This window comes from Leptodactylus fuscus, chromosome 11 (assembly GCF_031893055.1).
Source record: "Leptodactylus fuscus isolate aLepFus1 chromosome 11, aLepFus1.hap2, whole genome shotgun sequence".
Classification (NCBI taxonomy): Eukaryota; Metazoa; Chordata; class Amphibia; order Anura; family Leptodactylidae; genus Leptodactylus; species Leptodactylus fuscus.
In genome coordinates, this window is record NC_134275.1 from 32,043,327 (window position 1) to 32,066,327 (window position 23,001).

General features: G+C 41.3%; 1 protein-coding gene across 3 annotated transcripts in view; it reads left to right on the forward strand.

Moving 5' to 3' along the window:
• The window catches only part of MVB12B (multivesicular body subunit 12B), a 76,496-nt gene extending 53,834 nt beyond the window's left edge, over positions 1–22,662 (forward strand). For 2 of the 3 annotated variants that reach the window (XM_075260207.1, XM_075260206.1), the window contains exons 8-10: positions 6,564–6,619; positions 8,553–8,633; positions 17,671–22,662. In XM_075260207.1, coding sequence (XP_075116308.1) covers positions 6,564–6,619; positions 8,553–8,633; positions 17,671–17,757 — 224 coding nt within the window. In that variant the 3' untranslated portion in view covers positions 17,758–22,662. The remainder of the gene's footprint in view (positions 1–6,563; positions 6,620–8,552; positions 8,634–17,670) is intronic. The other variant, XM_075260205.1, reaches the window with a different exon arrangement.
• The last annotated feature ends 339 nt before the right edge of the window (positions 22,663–23,001 follow it).

Genomic DNA, 23,001 nt, shown 5'->3' on the forward strand with positions numbered 1-23,001 from the left:
ACTTTAGGGTTGGGATTGGGCTAAATATTAGTGTGCAGCCCTCCAAAATTTAAAGGGATTTTTTTTTGACTTGCTTCCCTAAGTACTTTAAGATGCTGTACCAAGGGGTACTGGTTCCGACACTAGGTCACATGATTGGAACCAGCACTTGACCTGCGGGTTGTTCCGACTGCTCCATTTTCACCACTGGTTACCCGTGCTATGGGAGCTGGTTAGTTAGCCAGCCCGTATGGCACAGGTAACTACCTATGAAAACTGGAGAGGAGGCTCAGCAAACCCAGAGGCCAGGTGCTGCTTCCAATAACGCGACCAGGGGTCAGCCTTGGACCTTTTAGGTACAGGATCTAAAAAACCCCAGAGGAAGCAAGTCAAAAAAAGACTCCCTGGTCAACCCCTTAAGAAATACTGATTAATAGAGAAACTTGGACATGCAGGAATCTCCTAATTCATCGCTATGAGCTATGAGCTGTTATACAGCTTCTTCTATCTTCATTTCTGGGGACTGGGCATCAGAAGTTTTTATCATGCAAAAATATCCCTGTTGAAATTTCTAGCCAAAGTATTTTCCTCCCCTCTGCATAAGTTTGTCAGTGTCTACCCTTATAAACTTGACAGCCATAATATCCACCCACCTATGACAGTGTTATCCACAGTGCCCTCCTCAACCGTGCCGCGACCCCCATAACCGTTCTAGCCACACACAAGCCAAGTTGTCGTCCATCCTAACAATTCCTAGCGCGTTGGAGCATGCCGCTAAAGTTACACCCTTTTTCATGGCAGATTATTTATGGTATAAGGCTCGGATCCTGCCTGTATACTTGATGTGTTACAGGCGATGAATTTGAGGGGTCAGGTCCTGTAGAATAAGACGGATGAATTCACCCTGCTATTGATTAATCATAACTAATTACGCCCTGACAAGGTCTGCATTAATAGCCGAATACGGTAACCTTTCTGGAGATTGGTGCAAACACTTTGGCTTTTCCTCCAGGGCTCTGCTACTGCTCCACTAATAAAGAGAAAAATCTTTGATTTGCATTAACGAACGGGACTAATTGTTGTCTTGTTAATTGGCTTCAGGGACCGAGTATTATCTTAATTACAAGGCTCAATTATCCTAATAGCTGCAATGCCAGACAATTGAACATTTGCGCATGTCGAGCTGTTATTTTTATTGGGGCCAGCGCTAACAGAATTCATTAATTAGCAGGAAAAATTATGAGCATTTTTGATGACTTATTAAATCCCACTCTTTAGATGAGGGGACTCTGGTGCTTAATTTACACAAAATGCGTTTACATATATGCAAATTCTTAAACATTTGTTAAAAAGCTGTTCATTAACTTGGAGTATCATTTTATTAGATCAGTGGGCAGAATCTTGTATCACTGTGGGGGGGGGGGAATTTATTATCCCTATGAGTATAAAAAAAATTGGGAACGCAGAAAAATTAGCGCAGGTGGAGTTTCTACTCAGTCTTTAGCATTTTGTGAAAATGGGTCTATCCCAGCAGAATTGTCGTAATTTTTTTAATGCCAGTTTTGCAGTGTAAGTAATGGCTGAAATCTTTGCTGGAGTAGATGTTAGACTAGGCGATCATACCATTAAAGGGGTTGTCCCATGAAAAGCATCCTATCTATACTGCTAGTTTATGTGGATTTAAGACTTTTTTCCTAAATACATTGCTTTATCAAAACTGCTTTGTTTGGCCGCTATCTTAATTTATTCACGTCATTGTTGACATTGCGTTTCTATGGCCACTGGGCTTATCTGCTCGTTTCCCAAGTGACATAGCTGCCTGCTCTCGGGGCGAGGGAGGGGCTGACAAGCAACAGAGCTCCTCAGATAGGGGAGGGGGGAGGTGAGAGCTCCAGGATTACTGTGCTGTCTATCTTCAGCTCTTCCACTTATCAGCCGATTTAATTGAATTTGGCTGATAAGGGCTGAGATAAGGAGTCCGTTACCTCTGTATGTAATGCAAGCTGACTCAAATCCAGCTCTGCTACATCAGCTTCATACTGTGGTAATGTATTTACAACCAATCCCTCATTACTGTCTGCAAACATAGCAGAGCAAGTGAAACCCTGCCCACCAAGGTGCCGAGAAAACCAGGAAGTGAATAGAGCACAGCCTGCAGGTTGGTGAACAAGGGTTATGGGAATACCCCTTTAAGGATGAGGTGAGGTATGGGCCTTCCTGTAAATCAAGCAAATCGTTCCAGACGACAAGCCGGACTGAAAAGCTGAATGCAAAGAATAATTCTTTGTTGCCCATAGCAATAACTAGTTAAGGTTGCAGATGATGGACTGGATATGTGATATACAATACTCTACCATTAAAACCAATGGAGGAGGTAGTTCCCTGTCTGGTCCTCTTTTTCTATGTGGAGGGTAATTCTTTGAAACTCCTGTAGTAGAGGGCATACAAGTTTAAGGGTAAGTTCACATGGCAAATTTTGCGGTAGGATCTACCATACAAAATCTGCTGTGGAACTCTTCTTTTGGGTGGTACAATGATTTCCAACTCCCATTCATTTTAATGGAAATTTTAGGCAGAATCCAACCAAGGACTGATCAGGTCACTTTTTTTTCCTACTAACAGATGTTTTTTTTTTTTCACCACAAAGATCCCAGGAACAGCTCCACTCCTGTCAATGTTTGGTATGGCTGCTTTTTCTCTTTCAAGTGAATTGGGTGGAGCTGTAATACCGGACCTAGCCTGTCAATGAGAGTGGTGCTGTTTTTTTTTAGAAATAATGCAGTCCCTTTTTTCTAATGTCATATAATTCCTGTAAGAAATCAAGTAATTGTAACCCTTTTTTTTTTGCCATGTTATGTAAAGCTTTCAATATATTGGTCCATACATACCATGGTCTACAATCAGAGTAGCTGGATGTATGGTAGGAGCAGCAGTAGGATGCTGGCAGTCGTGGCCATAATTCATTGTACACACAGTCTGTGTTTATTTGGTTGTAATATGTAATGAGGTGTAATTTATATACTAATCAGTGTACGGTAACAGCAGGATGATTTCCATATTAATATAATATTTTATTATCATTTCAGGCAGAATTTAGCCATCCATGTAGGCAGTTCAATTTATGCGACGGCTGAGTAATCCGCTGGGTGAGCGCTCTTTAGTGCGCGGCTTCCAATTACCAGACAAAACAATGCATGTTGTTATTTGGTCTACACAAATGTAAAAATATTATTTCTTTTAGGTACCGCCCCCAGAAATATTTGTTCATAGAGAGTAAAGACCTCTTTTTCGGATACAGACATAGCATTGATGTGTGAGATGTTTTGGTTGGTTAAGTTCAGGTCCTGAGATCCCCACCAGTCGCTAAAACAAAGGGGTAGAAGTGCTGTTCCCCTTTGGCTGTGATTGGCTTTCCTTGACAGATGAAGATGGGCTCATGAGTTCTGTGAACCTTCAATCGCAGCAGAAGGGGCACATCTGATCACATCTGAAGGGGCACATGGCTCAGCGCTACTTCCAGTTCGATTTAGAGATTGACAGCATACTGACCTATTACTGAATGTAAAGGATTGTGAAGTGCAGGAAACTTTTTTTTTTAAATAAATGGGAAAAACCCTAATCTCTTTTTGAATGTCCTCCGATCCAGCAACGCTGTAGGAAGCTCACATGGCGCATAAAGCCAATGACTGGCTACAGTGGCTACAATGTGATCCATGTCCAGTGAGGATTGGAAAAGTACATCTGGTAGGGAGTACAGGGTAGGAGGGTAAGTGTTTTTTGTTTGTTTTAAAGGAAGTCTGTCACCAGGATGACGCATATAACACCAGTGACTGTGAGAGAGGTCAGGTTCACTTGAATGTAATACCTTTTTCTTTATGAAAATTCATGTCTCTAATGGCAAGATATTAATTTATTTCACAATATGCAAATGAGCAATCCAGAGCACTGAGAGCGGCTCCGTTGCTCCAAACTGCTGTGCCCCACAATGCTATAATACACCCTCCTTCCCCTTCTCTTCTTTGAGAGGCAGGGCCTTGTAACTATGCTGAGGTCTAACCTGACCCTATATTCTTGTGTTCATGCTGGTCCCTTAGTGCACTGTGCGGCTGCCCTTGTTTCTCCAGACTGGTCACTGACATACTGTGAAATGGAGGAACGTACTTTCTTAGGCAAAAAGCGTTATGCTCAGGTGAGCATGACCGATCCGTGTTGCTGGTTTCATATGCTTCCCCCTGGTGACAGACTCCTTTTAAAGAGTTTTCTGCACTTACACAATTTTTTTCTAGATCTCAGACTTTAAAGAATGAAAGTATGCAGTAATCTGCCTCTACTGGTAGTAAACATGTCATCTGTTATATGAAGTTATAGTCACATTGCATTATACCGGACATTATACTGAGCACCCTCATACCAATAAAGATGCCTTTTCCTTAAAGGGGCTCTATCAGCAAAATTTTGCTGTATGAGCCCCACATATGCCTGAATAGCCTTTAAAAAGGTTATTCAAGCAATGCTAATCTTATTTTAAACTCCTCTCCCGTTTTAAAATAAAACTATAAAAACATATGTAAATCATACCTGAACATGCACGGTGGGCGGTGATTCACGATCCAACATCATCTTCTGGCACGCCTACCTCTTCTTTCTTCTTGCAGTGACGCCCTCTGGTCCTGGCTCTTCCACGCCTTCAGCGTCCTCTTCTTCCGGCGTGATGGCTTGAAATCCCACGCCTGCGTAATAGTGCTTCCCTCCGGAGCGCTACTGCGCAGGCTTCGGTGCCATTTTTAGAAATGGCAGTTCTTGAGCATACGGCACATGCGCAGTACGCTCGTGAAGTTGTAATAGGAACTGAGCATCCTGAGTGCCGAAGCCTGCGCAGTAGCGCTACGGAGGAAGCACTACTACACAGGCGCGGGATTTGAAGCCATCACGCCGGAAGAAGAGGACGCTGAAGGTGTGGAAGAGCCAGGACCAGCGGGCGTCGCTGCAAGAAGAAAGAGGAGGTAGGTGTGCCAGAAGATGATGTCGGATCGTGTACAACTGCCCAGCGTGCACATTCAGGTATGATTTACATATATGTTTTTATAGTTTTATTTTAAAACGGGAAAGGGGGGGGGTTGAAATAGGATTATCGGTGCCTGCATAGCTCATACAGCAAAATTTTGCTGATGGAGACCCTTTAAGAAGCTGCTTTCATATATGCATATTTCATATTTGCAATGGGGAGATATCAGAGCGTTAGGTTTCAAAGCCGACCATTAGGTCTGACCCCCCCCCCCTTCACCTGAGCCTTATTTACATATTTCTAACAACTGTATAAAGAAGTAGTTCTGTTGTATGATGGCTAAAGGTATAATGGTGCTCTGTATAATATCCACTACAATTCACCGTGTTTGATATCAAGTTTCCGGTGAATGACTCCCTTTAAGCCTGTGGGGATGCAGAGGACTTGGTGCTCTTCATCAGGATATAAATTAGTAGCCTCATCAGTGTAGTCGGACAAATGTCAAATGCCCATTAGATAGTCGCCCAGTCCAACTGATCTCGTCAGGCCTGAACAATGATGGTTTAATACCTTTACTTACTAAATTTGTTTGCTATAATAGAAAAAAAAATTTATGCTCATAGCCAATGAATCTGTTGGCAGAATCCTACCAGAGATGTGCTGTATTATATGGTACATGACTGTAAGAAGATTTCTGCTCCAGCCTACCCCATCTGTACATTCTCCCCCACGTTCTTGATAGACAGACTGGAAAGCGTGCGAACGCGGTCCATATTAATATCTCGCTATGGAAACGTGCGACTTTAGTGTTTGCTAATCCTACCATAAAGTAATTAAATTTAACATTGATGTAGTTTCCATATTTATGCACAACACAGGCACGCGGAATGTGTTTTGTAATCTGTGGAGGGAGAGAACACGCTGACAGCCCTGGTGAATGTCTGTGATTTGACATTATCACATTAATAACACATCCATTCTTCAAAGCGTTTTTAAGCATGATCTGTATGATAAAGGGCATCTACTTAATTACAAGCTTGCTTAATTACAGCTGTGTGGAAACTCGTTTGTTTAGGAGGATGCTAATTACACTGCTGAGCCCTTGGCATGGGCTGGCGTTCTGTATTCCGTACAGTGGCAGAACGCCCAGATGAAGTGGCTTCAGCTTTAATGACTGCAGGTGACACCGAGAGAGCTTGTTATGCCGAGCGCCGGTGCCCTAACTCATATGTGACAGACGCCCAGATGAGAGCGGCTCTGTGCAGACCCGGCGAACAGGAGACATTTCTATGAATATCCGTCAGCGCCGTATCTGTGCTGTCACGTAACTCGCCACACAGTTTTATGGGGGTTTGAGAAATGTATCGAAGGCGTCGGCACAAATATAAAAAATGTCTTTAATTCCTCGCTGTGTTGATTACCGAAACTGATATCCTTTATAAATGATTCTTGTCTGGGCTTTGGTGTCATTTTTGTGTATTGTTGCACTGTAATTTTTTTTATTGTATTTTTTTATTACTTTTTTTTTTTTTTCATCTTTTCCACTCATCATTTTGGTCCCTTTTTTTTTCTCTTTCAGCAATGGATGGCGTTCCTTTTATGATTTCAGAGAAGTTTGCATGTGCGTCAGAGGCGGTGAGTGTACAGTCCATACTATAGTGGACAATATCTGTCTCTTTTAGGTGTAACTTCTACTTAGAGCCTTCCATATTCATCTACATTATTATGTAAAGGGATTTTTTGAGATTACAAGAAAGGTGTACTTACTATAAATGGTGTCAATGAGTTGTGTCTGGTATTGCAGCTTAGCCCCTGTTAGTTTTATTAGCTTCAATACCAGACGCAGTCATGGATAAGAGTAGCTGTACCTCTTTAAAGGGGTTTTCGCATGAACATAAACTTGTATAAGTTTCTTGATGAGAAAAAGTTAAACCTCTTGAAAACCATTAATCTTTTTGCAGAATTTTTAAGATGGTCTCTAACCATTTTAGTGGTGACTTCTTTTGTCTTGAATCGGATGCCAATGGATACAACCATAAATTGAGGAACTTTCTATGGCCTGGAACCTGTCAGAAACTGAGCCATGATGTCCTTATTGTGGACAGGTTATCAGGCAGGGACACTACATGTATGAGAAGATAACCCCCCCCCCCACAATGTGGACATCATGGCTGGGTTTCTGACAAATCCCAGACGATAGAAAGTTCCTGCACTCATAATCGTATCTATTGGCAACCAATGAAGGAAAAGAAGTCGCCACGAAGATGGTTCGAGAAACTCTGCAAAATTTTCAATTATTTATATTTGCAAAAATGTTTACATTTTAATTCTCTGAAAAATTTAAATATGGTTATGTCCATGGGCAAACCCCTTTGCCTAATCTTACTTTACCTTCCCTCTGAAACCCTAATAGTTGCTTTAGCCTGTAGTCATTCTGGTGCATAGTGGGGGGCAATATTCTAGTTTTACAATCCTTTCCTCTATACACACCAGTGTCCGTGAGTCCAGATTTCACTTGGGCCTAGATCTGTTTTGCAGGAATCTATTGCATCGACAATTTATACTGTTATACCCTTAATGCCATGCTGAACACAACTTTCAAGAAAAAGTTTAGCCCCAACCCCCCAAAAAAGAAGAAATACGATACTCATATTTTTTTCACCTCATATAGATGTCATAGAAAGTTATAAAATGCAGCAGTATATATATGGCCAATGTTACCTTGACTGCTGGCAATGCATATGCTGTAGATAATTATTGGTTCCTTTGCTAGTTGTTCCCAAAAATGACAACCAACCTGCTTATGTACTTTGTAAATGCACTGGCAGGCCAGATGCTACACAGTAGTTACAATGTATCCACTGCTTTTCTGTAGAAGTGTAGAATGCAGTGAACTGTATGTTAATGTTGACATAGCCCATGCTATTTTTTAATTAATATATTATTTTACTATTTACATCATATAATAATTTAAATTTGATCTATAAAATATCCAAAAAACAAAAAATTCAAAATAAAAAGTTGAACTACTTTTACTTTAATGTATTACTAATAATAATAATAATAATAATAATAATAACAACAACATTATTGATAGTATTACTTTTTTTATTTGACTTCCTTTTATGGTGAAATCTTGAATTGTTTTGAATATATTTTTATTTTTAGAAATGTATAAGATTTATTATGTACATATATATATATATATATATATATATATATATATATATATATATATATAATAATTTTCATTGTTTTACAGTTTTATAAATTTTTTTTATGTTTTTGCCTTGAGATAAAGAAATATATAAATAGATATATTACATGTTACATATTGTTAGGTGTTGGTTTAGCAGAGTATTTGCTATTCAAGAAAGTCTCCATTCCTTTGGTTTTTCTGCCCTCATGTGGTCAGTAGTAGAACTGCAAGGCTTTGTCATTGACCACAAGTGCTTATGGCAATTGACTGTTGTATTGATTGTGTTTAGAAAATCATCCAATACGCTTTTTGTAATACAAAGATTCCTATTTTTTCTTTAATTGAACCTCTTAAATTCTGGTTAATCAGAAAGAGGTTTCTTTGTTTCAGATGCAGCAGGTTGATCTTTTGGGGATTACAATCAAGTCGCTAGCAGAAATAGAGAAAGAGGTAAGAAATAAGAATGTAAGCTGTGGTCTCCATTAAAACGCGTAGTTCTTCAATATTTGGTATCCATTTAAAGACTGCGCTGCGTTTCCAGATATAAAGCATGGCTTCCTGGTACCTGAGTGTCTGCATCATACCAGGTAATATTCCCAATTATTATACTCGTTAAGACTTACCTAGGTAAAGACACTTAATTGGGTTAATTGTTATTAAGTGACTCTAATTTTTTCTTTCTGACAAATGCCACATCTAGTCACTTTCTTGGTGGAAATCTATCAACTGAGACCGGGACTCATCTTCAAGTAGAGGAATACCGACAGTTTTAATTTACTCAAAAAAAATGGAAATTTTTCTTGCAAACACCCTTGAAAATATTAAGTTGTTTTGTGTATACAGCTTTTCTACAGAATTAGGTGTGCCAGAATAAGGGCCCGTTCACATGGAGTAAACGCACGTGTATTTTGGCAAAATACACATGTAAAAAATACACGTGTGAAAATAAGACTCCTATTGACTTCAATGACATTTTACACGTGTATTTTGACGTGGTTTTTTTTTTTACACGTGTAAAAAAATGTAATTGAAGTCAATGGGAGTCTTATTTTTACATGTGTATTTTGCCAAAATACACACGCGTTTACTCCGTGTGAACGGGCCCTAACACAGTGCGACTGCTATTCAATTGTTAGAAAAAGCATGAGGGTAGTCAGATCCTGTAGTACAGTGAATCCTCCTCTGCTTGCTTCTTGCTAACCTGTTCTGTATGGTCAGCACTAGAGATAAGCGAACAGTAAAATGTTCGAGGTTCGATATACATTTCGAGTAGCCCCTCAATATTTGACTACTCGAATCGAACCCTATTATAGTCTATGGGGGGGAAAATGCTTCAGGGGTAGGCAACGTTCGATCAAATTATACTTACCAAGTCCACGAGTGAGGGTCGGGCTGGATCCTCCAAGAAGTCTTCTCTGTGCAGCATCCCCGTGGCATCTTCCGGCTCTGAATTCACTCTGCCAGGCATCGGTCCTGGGCAGAGCCAACTGCGCATGCCCACACTACAAGCGGACATGCGCAATGGGCTCTGCCCAGGCCCGATGCCTGGCAGAGTGAATGAAGAGCCGGAAGACGCCACGGGGAAGCTGCACGGAGAAGGCTTCTAAAGGTAGGAGAAGAACCAGCGTTGATTGGCCGACTGTATAGCATTCGGCCAATCAATGCTGGTTCTGCATCGAACTTTTACATTCGAACAGCGAGTGGTACTCGATCGAGTACGAGTATCTCGAATACCGTATTATTCGATCGAATACCTACTCGCTCATCTCTAGTCAGCACACCTCAGTGTTCTTCACAGGCAGCATGAAACCTAGTTTGCACACTTTTATTTGTGTGAAAGGAAACAATGAGCTCTGAACTTGGATCTGCACAAGCATGTATATGTCAGAAAGGAGGAACTTAGTAAAATTTGAAACTTTCTAGATACACATCTACTATAGTCAGGTCTTCCAGGAATATACATCCCCCTTGCTTCTTGTGTGGTCACAGCAGTTTAGTGTTATTCACAAGACGTAAGTTACATAATCCCTGCACAAAACTCACTTGCACACTTGTAAATGTGTGTGTGTGTGAGAAGGACACCAATGTAGACTAGAGTAGTAAAAAGTAAGAGAACAGCTTCATAAAAAAAGCTCTGAACGTGCAGCTACACAAGCACATATGCCAGAAAGCAGAAATAACCCAACAACATAGTGAAATATAAACCTCTGCAGATACACATCTTCTACAGTCCTGCCCTGTAATAATGTACAACCCCCCCCCCCCCCTTTGCTTATTGCCAGGTTAGTCAGCACAGGTTAGTGTTATTCACACAGCATGTTTTGTATATCACTGCATTTTCTCACAATTCCCAGCTTGCACACTTCTAAGAGTGCGAGAACTGGGAAAAAGAGCAGTAGAAAGAGACAGCAGCTTCCGACAGAAACTCTGAGATCTGAACTTGCAACTGCATAAGCACACATGCCATAAAACAAAAGCCAGCCACTCTGAATTTTCAGCTACACAAGCACGCATGCTACAAAGCAAAAATTGTCCACTCTGAACTTGCAGCTGCACAAAGCTCACACACCAGAAAGCAGAAATCTGCCAAAAACCTAGTGAAATTTAACCTACAGATACACATTTAACGATCAATTGTTATTTTCACGACAGTTATATACACATTTTAATGATCTATTTGTGTATCGATAATGCGTTACAAGTCAGGAACCTCTATGAATGCAGCAGTTTCTATAATATGCCACACACTTAACATAAGAGCATTTCCCTCTATTTCCTGCAATCTGTCTTTCTTTCTCGCCCTTCTCCCTCTTTGCGTTCCCTAGCCCCTTTTGTTTCTTTCTTCTGTTCCCTATGGGCTGGAGATTCGTCTTGATTATAATTGCTGTTAGCCACGCATATCTAATTTGTGTCTTTTTAAGAGCTAATTAGCGAGTCCTCGACATCTTTATGTGTTGTGCTCAGATCCAGTCGCCTCCTTGCAATTCAGCTCCAGGAGGTTTGTGTTTGACAGACAGTCTCCCATTTTACTATAGTAACCCCTTCTGTTCCTAAAACGATTCTTGATTCCTCTTTTGGGGGGTATAGCTTACCCACAGTAATACTGCAAGATGGTCTGTAATAAATCCCAAACCAATAATAGTGCCATGTAGGGGTCATACATACCTTTGCCTCCACAAACCTATAAAGCAATCTTTTTACGGAAACCTGCCTGCAAATTTGTCTTCAGATGTCCGTCACAGAGGCAGAGAATGTCAATCATAGCTAAAAGGACAGCATTGGGTGTGGCTTCCGGGGGGGGGCTTAGATGAAACACTTGTACCTATCTGTACACAAGGCTGGAAAATCATGTGCCCACCTCAATACCATGAGGAAAGTCCTAAATACACTGTTAAGATAAAATATGCCAATGCTGATTTTGACTTAGAGTCTCTGAAATGTTCTCTTTTTGCACAATATATGGACAGTTTCTTCTGGATCCAAGTTCCAGATTGTCAGAAGTTGTGAAGTATCAGTATCAGTCAGTAGACTGGAATTTCTCCATACATTATCTTTGAAGGTTTAGCACCTCAGGCCATTGTGAGAATGTATCAGCAGACGTTAGTCATGTGGATCCTTTATTGTAACCATTAGCCTACTGTATGGTAACCGCTTTCTATGGGTTATTACAGGAATAGAGCACCTAATGCACTGGTGTATGGTAGCAGGTTTTGGTATCATGACTTTATTCTTGGGGCACTGTTTTTGGAAGAGTGTATCACAGGTCAGTTGTTCTTTATGATGAGGGAGCGATAACTTCTGAAAGCGACCTGTAATAGTCTCATCCAAAAAACACACACACAACCTGTGGCCTGGTGTGGATACTAGTAAATATCAGCCACATTCACCAAAATGGAGCATGGGTATCACTGGTATGAGGAACTTTAGTAGTGCTGAACTTTAATAAAGAAGGTTGTCTTGCAATCTGGTGAAGCGTGGTCCTTTATCCCGGTCCATACATGTACTGTTATGAGGAAGGCAACCATGTCTTTCTAATCTTATAAAATTTCTTTAACCCCTTCCCAATGTATGACATACATGTATGTCCTGACGTTGGGTGGAGTATACGGCACTCCGCCATCCCTGGCCACTGTCTGGTCCTGCAGCACCCCAAGGCTTGTTCCGTTGGAAGTCCCCACATCACATAACCACTGAGGCCAATCAGAGGCCTAAGGAAAGGACCTGAAATGTGACCGGGATGTATGTGAGTGATGTCCTGGGGACTTTCCTTAGGCCACTATATTGGCCTCAGTGGTCATGTGATGCGGGGGCTTCCTTCAGAACATGCAGTGGGACAGGAAAGTATGGGTTTATTTTATTATTTTTCATTCTTACCCTTCGCCATCCTCCAGAAATTTTTATTTTCTAGGACAAGAACTTCAACTCCTTCAGTAATATAGTATGCCGTATTATTATATGCTATAGTGTGTGTGTGTATTGTGTGTGTGTGTGTGTGTGTGTGTGTGTGTGTGTGTGTATAGTAAATACTATATTTTATACCCTCTGCCTGGTAATCTCACAGCCGGTTTAAGAGACTGATAAGTTAGTTACTGAAAACTTTAAAGCAGCACTCCGGGCCAAACCTTTTTAACCATCCAACATTGCTCACCTGATTGTCATTCTCCCGGCTTCTTTCATGTATTCTGCACATCTCTACAGTCCAGACTCTCCTCAGTCTCTCCTCAACTTCTCTGCAGCCTTTCCTCAGCTTTTCCTCAGCTTCTCTTCAGCTTCTCGTCAGCTTCTCTTCATATTTTCCTCAGCCTCTCCTTAGTTTATCTTTAGCTTCTCCTCAGCCTCTCCTCAGCTTATCTTCAGCTTTTCCTAAGCTTCTCCTCAGCCTCTCCTCAGCTTATCTTCAGCCTCTCCTCAGCTTTTCCTAAGCTTCTCCTCAGCTTATCTTCAGCTTTTCCTCAGCCTTTCCTCAGTTTCTCCTCAGCCTCTCTTCAGCCTCATCTCAGCTTCTCTTCAGATTCTCCTCAGAAATCAACCATCTACCATTATATTTCTCTTTTTCCTTGCTCAGCTATCAATCCCATGATGCATCAGCACAGCGTCACATGACCAACAAGACTGTACCATCACTGCTGTGGAGGAAGGGGGAACAGCGCTGTTATCCTTTCCTTTACATATTCCCCCTAATATACACAGTCAGGGAGGAGGCTGCAGTGTCGTGTCCTCCATTTTAGGTGTGTGACACGAGCAGTCTTGACAGCCTGTGTGGTACAATCCATGCTGTACGAATCATGTAGAAAGTTCTGTTTTCTGTATTGATGGGAATTTTGGAACAAAAGTCCATTTTTATTCATATGCTAATGAGCTTCCAGCCAGCACAGGAAGTTCCCAGCAGCACTCGTTTCTGCTATTATCTTCTATGTGTGTGTGCAAACAGGAAGCGAGTCATCAGCAGCAGCCTATGCTGTATACACCCATAGGAAACAATAGCAAAGAGGGTGCATGATGGTGCACAGAGTCCAATTAGCATATGAATAAAACCAGACTTATTCAAAAACCACTGAGGCAATTTGGGGGTTGCAGCTGCACACCTGGGTATACTGCGCATATACAGAGATGTAGCAGAGCCTAGACGTGGGTGCAGGCGGATCATCGCCAACAGCAATTGCACATGTATACGCAGGTCCTCGCCAAAAACAACACGTGGACAAAGTCGCGGGCAGAAGCTAGTATTACATATTTCCCAGCCTCCTCTGTGATTTGTCAAATTCCTGGAAAATCCCTTTAACAATGAAGTCCCTGAAAGTTTCTATTGGCTAATTTACTAACTTCACACTGCAAAAATACATTTGCCTTCCAAACCAATAATAATGCCCTGCAGGGCCCTTTTATATGAACAAAAATGTAACTTTTTGACCAAAAACTAATAAAGCAATGCAGAAAGAATCCAAAGTGCACTGGGGTGACTGACTTGGTCTCTAAGCAATTCTGGTAAACCTAGCCCTACCCCCGGTGCACTTGAGGCTGATTTGCAAATCCATAAAAAGATGATTATCTCTGCATTGCTTCATTGGATTTTGGCAACAAAGGCAAATTGCTCCTCCTATTAAATACCCCTACATAGCACTAATATTGGTTTCGGAGCCATTTTGAAAGCCATCAATTTTGTTTAGTGAGGGACTGACCTGAGGAACCCACCATGGACCAGGATATTGAAGATGTGAAAGCTTCTATTGGTGGTTATGTCGGATATCCAAGCTTGTCCTATCCAAGTGCTATAGCCATTTCAATTGTGGCCCCTTCATTGTCCTGACAGACCGGGTTCTTGATGATTGGATATCCACAGATTAAAACATTGAGAGCCGGAGGGTTCCTTTATGTACCTCTTATATTCATTTAAGTAGGGCCTTAGGCCTAGTTCACACGGGCATGGAATAGTGTATTTTGGTCCTGATTTTGACGCGGGAAGCAAAGTCAAAATCGGGACCAAAATACACCTTCTGCGACTGTAAGTCGCAGCTTCCCGCTCCAGAGTAGGCCCAAAATGAATGAGCCTAGCCTGGAGGGTGCTGCCGCAAGGCAAACGCCACTGCTCAATGAGCTGTGAAATCTGCTTGAAGAATGGGCAGCTCACTTCTTTTATCCATGAGCAGCAACATGCTGCTCACGGAAAAAAGATCGCTATCAGTCTCCATAGACCACCATTGTGAGGGGGCGAATTATGACTTGGATTCCGCGCCAAAATCTGCACCCTCTGTCCCTGTGTGAACGAGCCCTTGCATGGAAATTTGTGGTTTGCATCTCAACCTTAGTCTATGTTAAAGGACTTTACCACCCCTGTTCCCAACTTATCAGCAGCTCATACAGACTCCGATGTTTTAGATGCCATAGTAGCTAAACAAAATGCCAACTGTGCTTCCCATAATTGATTGTGTCCCCATAACAAGTGCCTCCCGGATGCCCCATAAACTATGTTTTCAAGATTTCCTTAAACAAGATGTGTACTCAGTGTCTTCATACATAGTGGGCCCTTAGACAGCTGCTAGGAAGTGACCTCTCTAATGTAGTCCCCAATATATCCCTATACTTTGCTCCAGTTTGCCGCTTGTCCATGGTCCTTATCCTTTCACCATCACTACATGCATTAGATTTGGCCTCTGCGATAGCTACAGGAATATGTACTGAAATCAAATTACCTCTGCTTAAAGGGTTTGTCCAGGAATTGCAGTTCTGGCCCTGGAGGTCAGGGAAAGCAAAACAAAAAAAAGTCATATTCGCCTGCCCCGGCGCTCTGGTGTCCGTCACCACTGTCTGGCCCAGCGGCACCTGGGGGCCTATTCTGTCACTGTTGATGTTCTGGGTCCTTTCCTCTGGCCTTAGCAGTCACGTGCACTGGAACAAGCCTCCGGGAACAAGAAGGACTGGGTAGCGGACACCGGAGCACCAGGGACAGGTGAGTATGATTTATTTTATTTTTTTTATGTTTCACCTTCTCCAACCTCCAGACCCAGAACATTAAAGGGGTTGGCCACTTTCAGACCAATATTGACAAACAAATTTACAATACAATTTTCCAATATACTTTCTGTATCAATTCCTCACGGTTTTCTAGATTTCAGCTTGCTGTCATTCATTTTGTTACTTCTAGAGCAGGGGTGCCCAAAACGTCGATCGCGAAGGACGTATGGGTCGATCTCATAACATGTTTTATTTACTTTTTTTTCTTTGAACCAGTGCAGGAAAGCTGCCGCTGTCCTTGCACTGGTTCAAACGTCTACGTTTCAGCGTCATCACGCCACCTACGCTGATACGTAGACGTCTGCCTGGAGAAAAGGATGCGGTGGCGGCAGCAACAGCATCGAGGTCGGTAAGTATGAGAACTTTGTTTGTTTGTTTTTATAATAGGCCGCTACCTGCTGGAGTATTCCCAGCAGGTAGCGGCCTATTTACCAACCTCCCCAGACCTGTTCACTGGCGCCCCCGCTTCCCCTTGTACTATAGGCCGCGGCGGACAGTAGTGAATTGGCCCGGGCCAGGCCGCGATCCCATTACCGCTATTATTATATTCGGGAGCTTTTTCAGACACCCGAGTATAATAATCTGAGTCACAGGGGAGGTGAAAGAACATAATAAACAATGTTACTTACCTCTCCAGGTTCCGATGTCAATCTGACAATGCTGCGGCACAGGCCCCACCCATAAGAAGTGGGTAGTAGATCTTTTGACTTGGTCATTTTATAAGTAGCTCGCATGCTGAAAAAGTGTGAGTACCCCTGTTCTAGTGTATAAAACTCTGACCATGGTCATGTGACTTATGGTCCATGGTCATGTGATGAGCACACAGGTGCACAGCTGATTACCAGGCAGAGGTCTGAATATTGTGCTGTGACTGTAACGAGCGGCACCTGTGTGCTCATCACATGACCATGGACCGTAAATCACATGACCATGGTCAGAGTTTTATCCTCTAGAAGTAACAGAATGAATGACAGCAAACAGAGATCTAGAAAACTGTGAGGAATTGACACAAAGTATATTGGAAAATTGTATATCTTTTTATTGTACATTTGTTTGTCAATATTGGTCTGAAAGTGGCCAACCCCTTTAATTCCTGGACAAACACTGTAAGCAGATCTCTGCTTTGAATAATCCATGTTTGATAGAAGGGTTCCTAGTAACAACCTTGAGACACCCAGGAAGCAAGAAATATGACAGTAAGTGAACAACTTCTCTGCAATGCCACACATGGGGAAATAAATATATACTGTACCTACTCAAATCAATGGATTATGTGTGTAATACAGGACACGACAGGTCCTCGAGAGAGAGACAGACACTGTATCTGGGCTCCACTCTGACTTTATCTATTAACACAGAATTTTTTAAAGAGACCCTGCTAAATAATTTTTTGTCATTTTTTTGTAAATTATATGATATTAACCAGGATGGGCAAAGACCATTCCCCATTCATTCCTACCTTATTGCCAGTATATGACAGACCCAGGACTGGAACGAGGGCAAAAACTACATGACCAAAGCAGTCTGGAAATAATGCTAATAATGAGCTTAAAAATAATAAAAATAATGCTAATAATGAGCTTAAAAACTTACAAACTGAAATGGAGGTAAAAAAAATAAAATGCTTCTTTGATAGGGTGTATATAAATGTTAGTAATACCAGAAGGCCTGCAATATATACTATTTATTCACTTTTTCGTTCACAACTGCATGCAAAAAAATGGCCTTTGAATATGTTTCCAGCCCTAACAAAATACTCCTGAAAGAGCTATGTAACGTTCTGCCTATGACATCCATGTGAGCTATAGGGTTTTCATTTGTAGATACGTAGTCATTTTACTGTTGGCCACAAGATGGCAGTGCTGAAATATTTTCTAACCTCCCCGTCCTGCATTATAACCAGCTACCTTATTTGTGCCTGGTAACCTGTAAATAATATCCAGCTGACAACCTTTTCCACTTTGTCTTCCCACAGTATGACTACAGCTTCAGAACAGAACAGAGCGCCGCAGCTCGCCTGCCCCCCAGTCCTGCCCGTTGCCAACAGATGCCCCCACCGTGAGATATAGGAAGGTGGCATTATGCATTTGGCACGCACAAGTACTACTACTGAGCAGAACCCATTGCTGCTAACCATAACTTCTAACCCCTGCCCTGCCAAGGTGGCAGACGTGAAGAGTTGGTGGAGATTTTTCTAACAGAATCTGTTTTTTTTTTGTATTGGTATTTTGTAAATATAGCTACTTAAAAAGAAAAAAAAAAATGTACCCATGTTGAGTTGTATTACCTGTGCTGAGCTATCCGGCTCCACACCCTTCAGTGTTAACCTATACTAAGTTTGTCTGCACACTTCCAGTCTCTGTAGATGTGATATCCATGAGCATTTGGGGACAGTGGCACGAGATGAGGCGGTATCGCCAACCAAACATGGAGCACATACTAATCTGTGAGCACGTGCAGTGGGTTGTATGCGGAAGCCAACACATGCTTCCAGGATAAATGGAAATCCCGGGGGTAGTGAAAAAAGCAGTGATAGCCTTTGACCCCACTCCTTCATTCGGTTGGCACATCCCTTTTTCCTCCAGAGACTTAGCGACTACCACTGGCCGTAGCCATCACATGGTGAGTGATATATTATAATTGGAGTCACCAGCATCCAAGAGGCCAGTGATTGTCCTATACTTCAGGCCTGGCCAGTTACAGCACCAGAGGGAATAAAGCATGTGACCCCCTTCCAAACAGAGGACCAGGGGTAGGTGTTGCCTCTATTTATATATTACTCCTCCTCCTCCTCCCTGGAACTTTTCCATTCATTCTGAAAAACCCTTTTAATAATAATAAAAAAAAATGCATTGTGCATGGCAAATCTAAAAATCCAATTATACATGTTGATCTTATAATTGCTTCTTAGTATTTAAAGGGGAAGGGTAGACATTTAATAGGGTTTCCTTTCAATAAAAATGGACCCACTCTTGTATATATAGACTCTTACTTAAAAGGAAAGGTGGAAGTGTTGTAAAATGAATTTTGCCCTTTATATGAGAACCTATTGTCATAGACTCTTAAGGTCATCTATAGAATGGAAACCCTGGAGGAACCTGTCCACCCATGCAGCCTTTTTTTTTGCTCTTGTATCAGGAGATGGCTTTAGATGTAGTTGGCAGTGCGTGGTAGACTGAAGGATGGGAAGTCCTCACCGCTCATCAGTATGGCCACCAATATAATATATGTGCAACCGCATTATCCTTTCATATCGGACCAATTAAGTCCATTTAAAGGGAACCTGTTAAGACAATTTGGGATGCTGAACCACTACTGTTCCAGATATGCGTACAGTATGCCGGTCCATCCTAGGGTCATTCACTAATATACTTACCAGTAAGGACTCATTTTTGGCGTTCCTGGTACATTTTTCAATGACGCTAAGGCAGTCCATATTCACTGCTCATCACTAGTGTCGCTGATATTATTATGAAACTATAAGAATATTTTAATAAACAACCTCCGGGTCAGACAAGCCTACTATAGGCATATTTAGGATACTAAACCACTGGTCCATAAAGACATGCTGGTGGTATATTGTCCCAAATTCTCCTGACAGGTTCCCTTTAACTGAGGCTAGGTTCATGCAAATGTCCAGCTCTCTGTTATTCACTTGCACCAGGGGGACCTATATGACAGCGAGCCAGAGTACTAAAACAGCGGTTACATGAAGATACCAGTGGACCCCCATTGATTATAATGGCAGTCTGCTGGGTCTGTTGTGTTTTCATCATTTTTGTACTGAAAGCAGCGGAGAGAAAGGTACTCCATTCTGGATTGATCACTGAGGACTTCTTCAGATGTTTTTTGTGTAATTAGAAGATTATATATATATATTACACACACAAACACACGCACACACACACTCACAGTCTTATGAACTCGATCGCCAGTCTGCTGAACCCATTGCTGCAGATTCAGTATGACATCATTTCTGTTCAGAATGTCAGTTCATTTTATAATAAGTGCGGCACCTCCGCCCGTCCCTTTTAGCACAAATGACTTTTGCGTATAAAAGCGAAGCACAACAATGGCCGTCTCTTGCTTTGTAAAACCAGATTAGATGTCAGACAGATGGCATAAGCCAGATATTCTGCGGGGTGTTTAGAAATCTTTTTGTATAGGACACATACAGGATACATTTCATAACCAACAGGTTTCTTGTAATTATTCTTCTAAATTAAAACCGCTGAAGGTTTATGAGAGGCAATTCTGCCGGCTGTAATACAATATTGTGCCAGAGCTGGACTTGTAATTAAATATTAAATGGACCTAAGAAAAAAAAATGTAATTTCTAAAAGGAAGATGATGAAGCGGCTGACGTAACCGATCATCTAATATTTAACTGGTTATTGTCCCATCAGGATTGAAGTTTTTGAGCTGTATGTTGAAAATGTAAAGGTTTTTCCTAATTTACAAAGTATAATTTAGGTGGACCATCATTAGCTCATGTGCCCTCACAATAAGATGTACCTTATAGATTCATGTAGGGCTCCAGAATTTAGAATCCCCATACAATAAAATGCACTGATATTGATGTAAGTCATTGTGAAGTTATAGGAACCCAATTGTCAAAAAGTAACCTTAGGATCCTTAGAAATGCTAATTTTTGACTACGGATCAAACTATTAGGAGGTTTTAAAGATATTCGTTACTACTGTCCAATTCAGTATTAAGCTAGGTACACATCTGCAGCAGTCTGTCGCAACGGAGAGATGGACTGCTGTTTTAGCATTTACACATGAACCCCATTGACTATAATAGGGTTCGCCAGGTCTCTGCTGCTTCAAGCTTGAAACCGGTAGAGAGAGGTAGTCCTCCATGCAGGACTGTTCTCTCCACCAATTTTTGTTGGAGACTCTGTAGATGTAAATGTAGCCCTACTGTGAGAATTTTTATAATTTGGTTGTTCAAGGATTAGTTCTCTTCCATCCTGACAACATTACCAGGAGACTGAATTGGGAGATGTCCTACTAAGAGTAGATGTCATTGATGAATATTCTGTGTATGGATAGCATTGACGTGGTCTTATTAATGGATTAAGGGGTATCTCATGCTCCCCTTCCTATATTGAAAACAGATTGTGTGTGTATAGAGTTGAGGTAAGGTCTCCATAAGGCTAGGGCTACACATCGATTTTGACAGTGACTTCCATCATCAGACCAGAGATTGACATTACCCTGCGACTCCTTCACTGATGTAAATGAATGGAGCTACATTGTGACCTCGAAGATACTGCGACTATGGCTTTTAGTCACAAAAAGATTGTGGTCATACGTCAAAATCGCAGGCAAACTCACTCGAGCCCAATGTGAAACGTATTGACTACTGTCCCTGCCCCTATGGAGAGTGCCTATAAATGGAAACCAGTTTTCTGTCCATACCATAAAAGTGATGATTCTTTATGCTACGTTTTTTTTTTGCAGGGTCTCTGTCCAGTGGCCCGGGAACATTAGAGATCCAGGGAACCATAGTTTGGTAGAGGATAGGATCATTGATCTGCTCTTCTATACAGGTGTATGAGCAGGAACTCTCGGAAGATTATCATATAATATAGCTGTTTGTTCACTTAGCACTTCAGGTCTTATACCACTATATAGTTGTTGTTTTTTTTTTCTGGATTATTTTAGATTCATAGCTTGTTGGATATAACTATACTTGTCCTCATGGGTTAGGGCTAGTAGGGACTAGCAGATCCTGTTTTCCATTTCTTAGAAAACTGAGACATAGAACATAAGGCGGTGAGTTACTAACCCATCTACACTATTTCTCTGCCATAGATGGGTGTAACTGGGGGACATCTTTGGTGCAGAGCCCTTTCTTGCACCACATCATTCCTTCCGCACTGTGAAAAGTAGGCAGAGATCGAAGCGGGAATGACTCAGCCCAACACATTCACTATATCTCGCCTCAGTTCTAGACTGGCGTAGATTTACAGGGGTACACCTGAATTATTAAGAAGCTGGGGTCTTTTAATAATTATGACGCATGTAGCGCCAACAGGGGATTGGCATGCGGAAAACCGGACATAATAAATTCCTCTCAGTGTGTGACCCCCCCCCCCATATTGTGAGAGGTTGACCACTACTTTTTAGGATCATGTTCACATTGATGATTTTCATCATGTGCTTTGTTCAGAAAACTGTATGTATTTCACTTCCCATTGTGAAAATCTGTCTTGCAGAGGATAAATTGTTATAACAGTCCTTGAAGTGGTATCTGCATGGAAACTGTAGCTGGTAGCCACGTTCATATTGGACTAATTGCATGGGGTTAATCGATATATAAATCTGCAGTGGATGTCTGAGGCTCAGATTAAGGTTTCTCCTGTGGACTCTCCTTCACATCAGCCGTCCGAACATGTTCTTAGTATATAGTTCCATCTCTTACTGGATTGAAGTTTCCCTATGTAGTCCAGTGTATTCCTCTGTCTCCCAGACGTGGTTTGTACAAGGGCTTGAGCCACAGCATTATAGGCCAAATTCACAAGTGGCAAATGTTCAGAATATGTGGTAGTCCAGATTGCATTAAAGCTATGGGAAAGAGCACAAAGGAACATCATTTCAGCTTCTTCCAAAAATTCTTAAAGGGGTTGTACAGAATTTGAAAAAAAAGGAACACATTAGTCTATAGGTGCCCAGTTTATAAGCCAAAATAACACTATGGTCACCCAGTATCCTATGGAATCGCTGTTCCGTGATCTGCTCCATATGTGCTGTGAGATGTGCAATTTTCACAGTGCAAAAAAAAATGGTATTCTGTTCTGAAATGTGCTATTTTCTGTTAGATTTCTCGGAAGTGTGCAGTTTCTGTATACATATTATTTTATATTTATTTAACATGACGCCCTGTATTTTAGGGGATTTTTCTTTCTTGTGATATTAGTGTGTATTATTAATATAATTTGTTAAATAAAAGTTTGTCTTTAACCTCCCCTTTGTTTTATTATTTCAGTCATTGGTAATAAATAATTTATTACAATATTGTAAATCTGCTTTTCTCCTTTATTATCAATGCCAAAGTCCAGATTAAATACATTACAGCGAATGAAGATATTTATTGCATCAAATGCAGATCAGAAATAGTTAACATTTTCAGAAAATTGTTTTAAAATTAAAAACTCAGCTACTTGCTGCCACTAGGGGCAGTATGAATGGAATTGGATGGATAATGACTGGCCTCCTAGTCTGAGCAGAGTGTTTGTGCTTTATGGCAGCTGCAATGAATTGCAGTTAATATTCTACAGTGATGTGTCTATCGACTA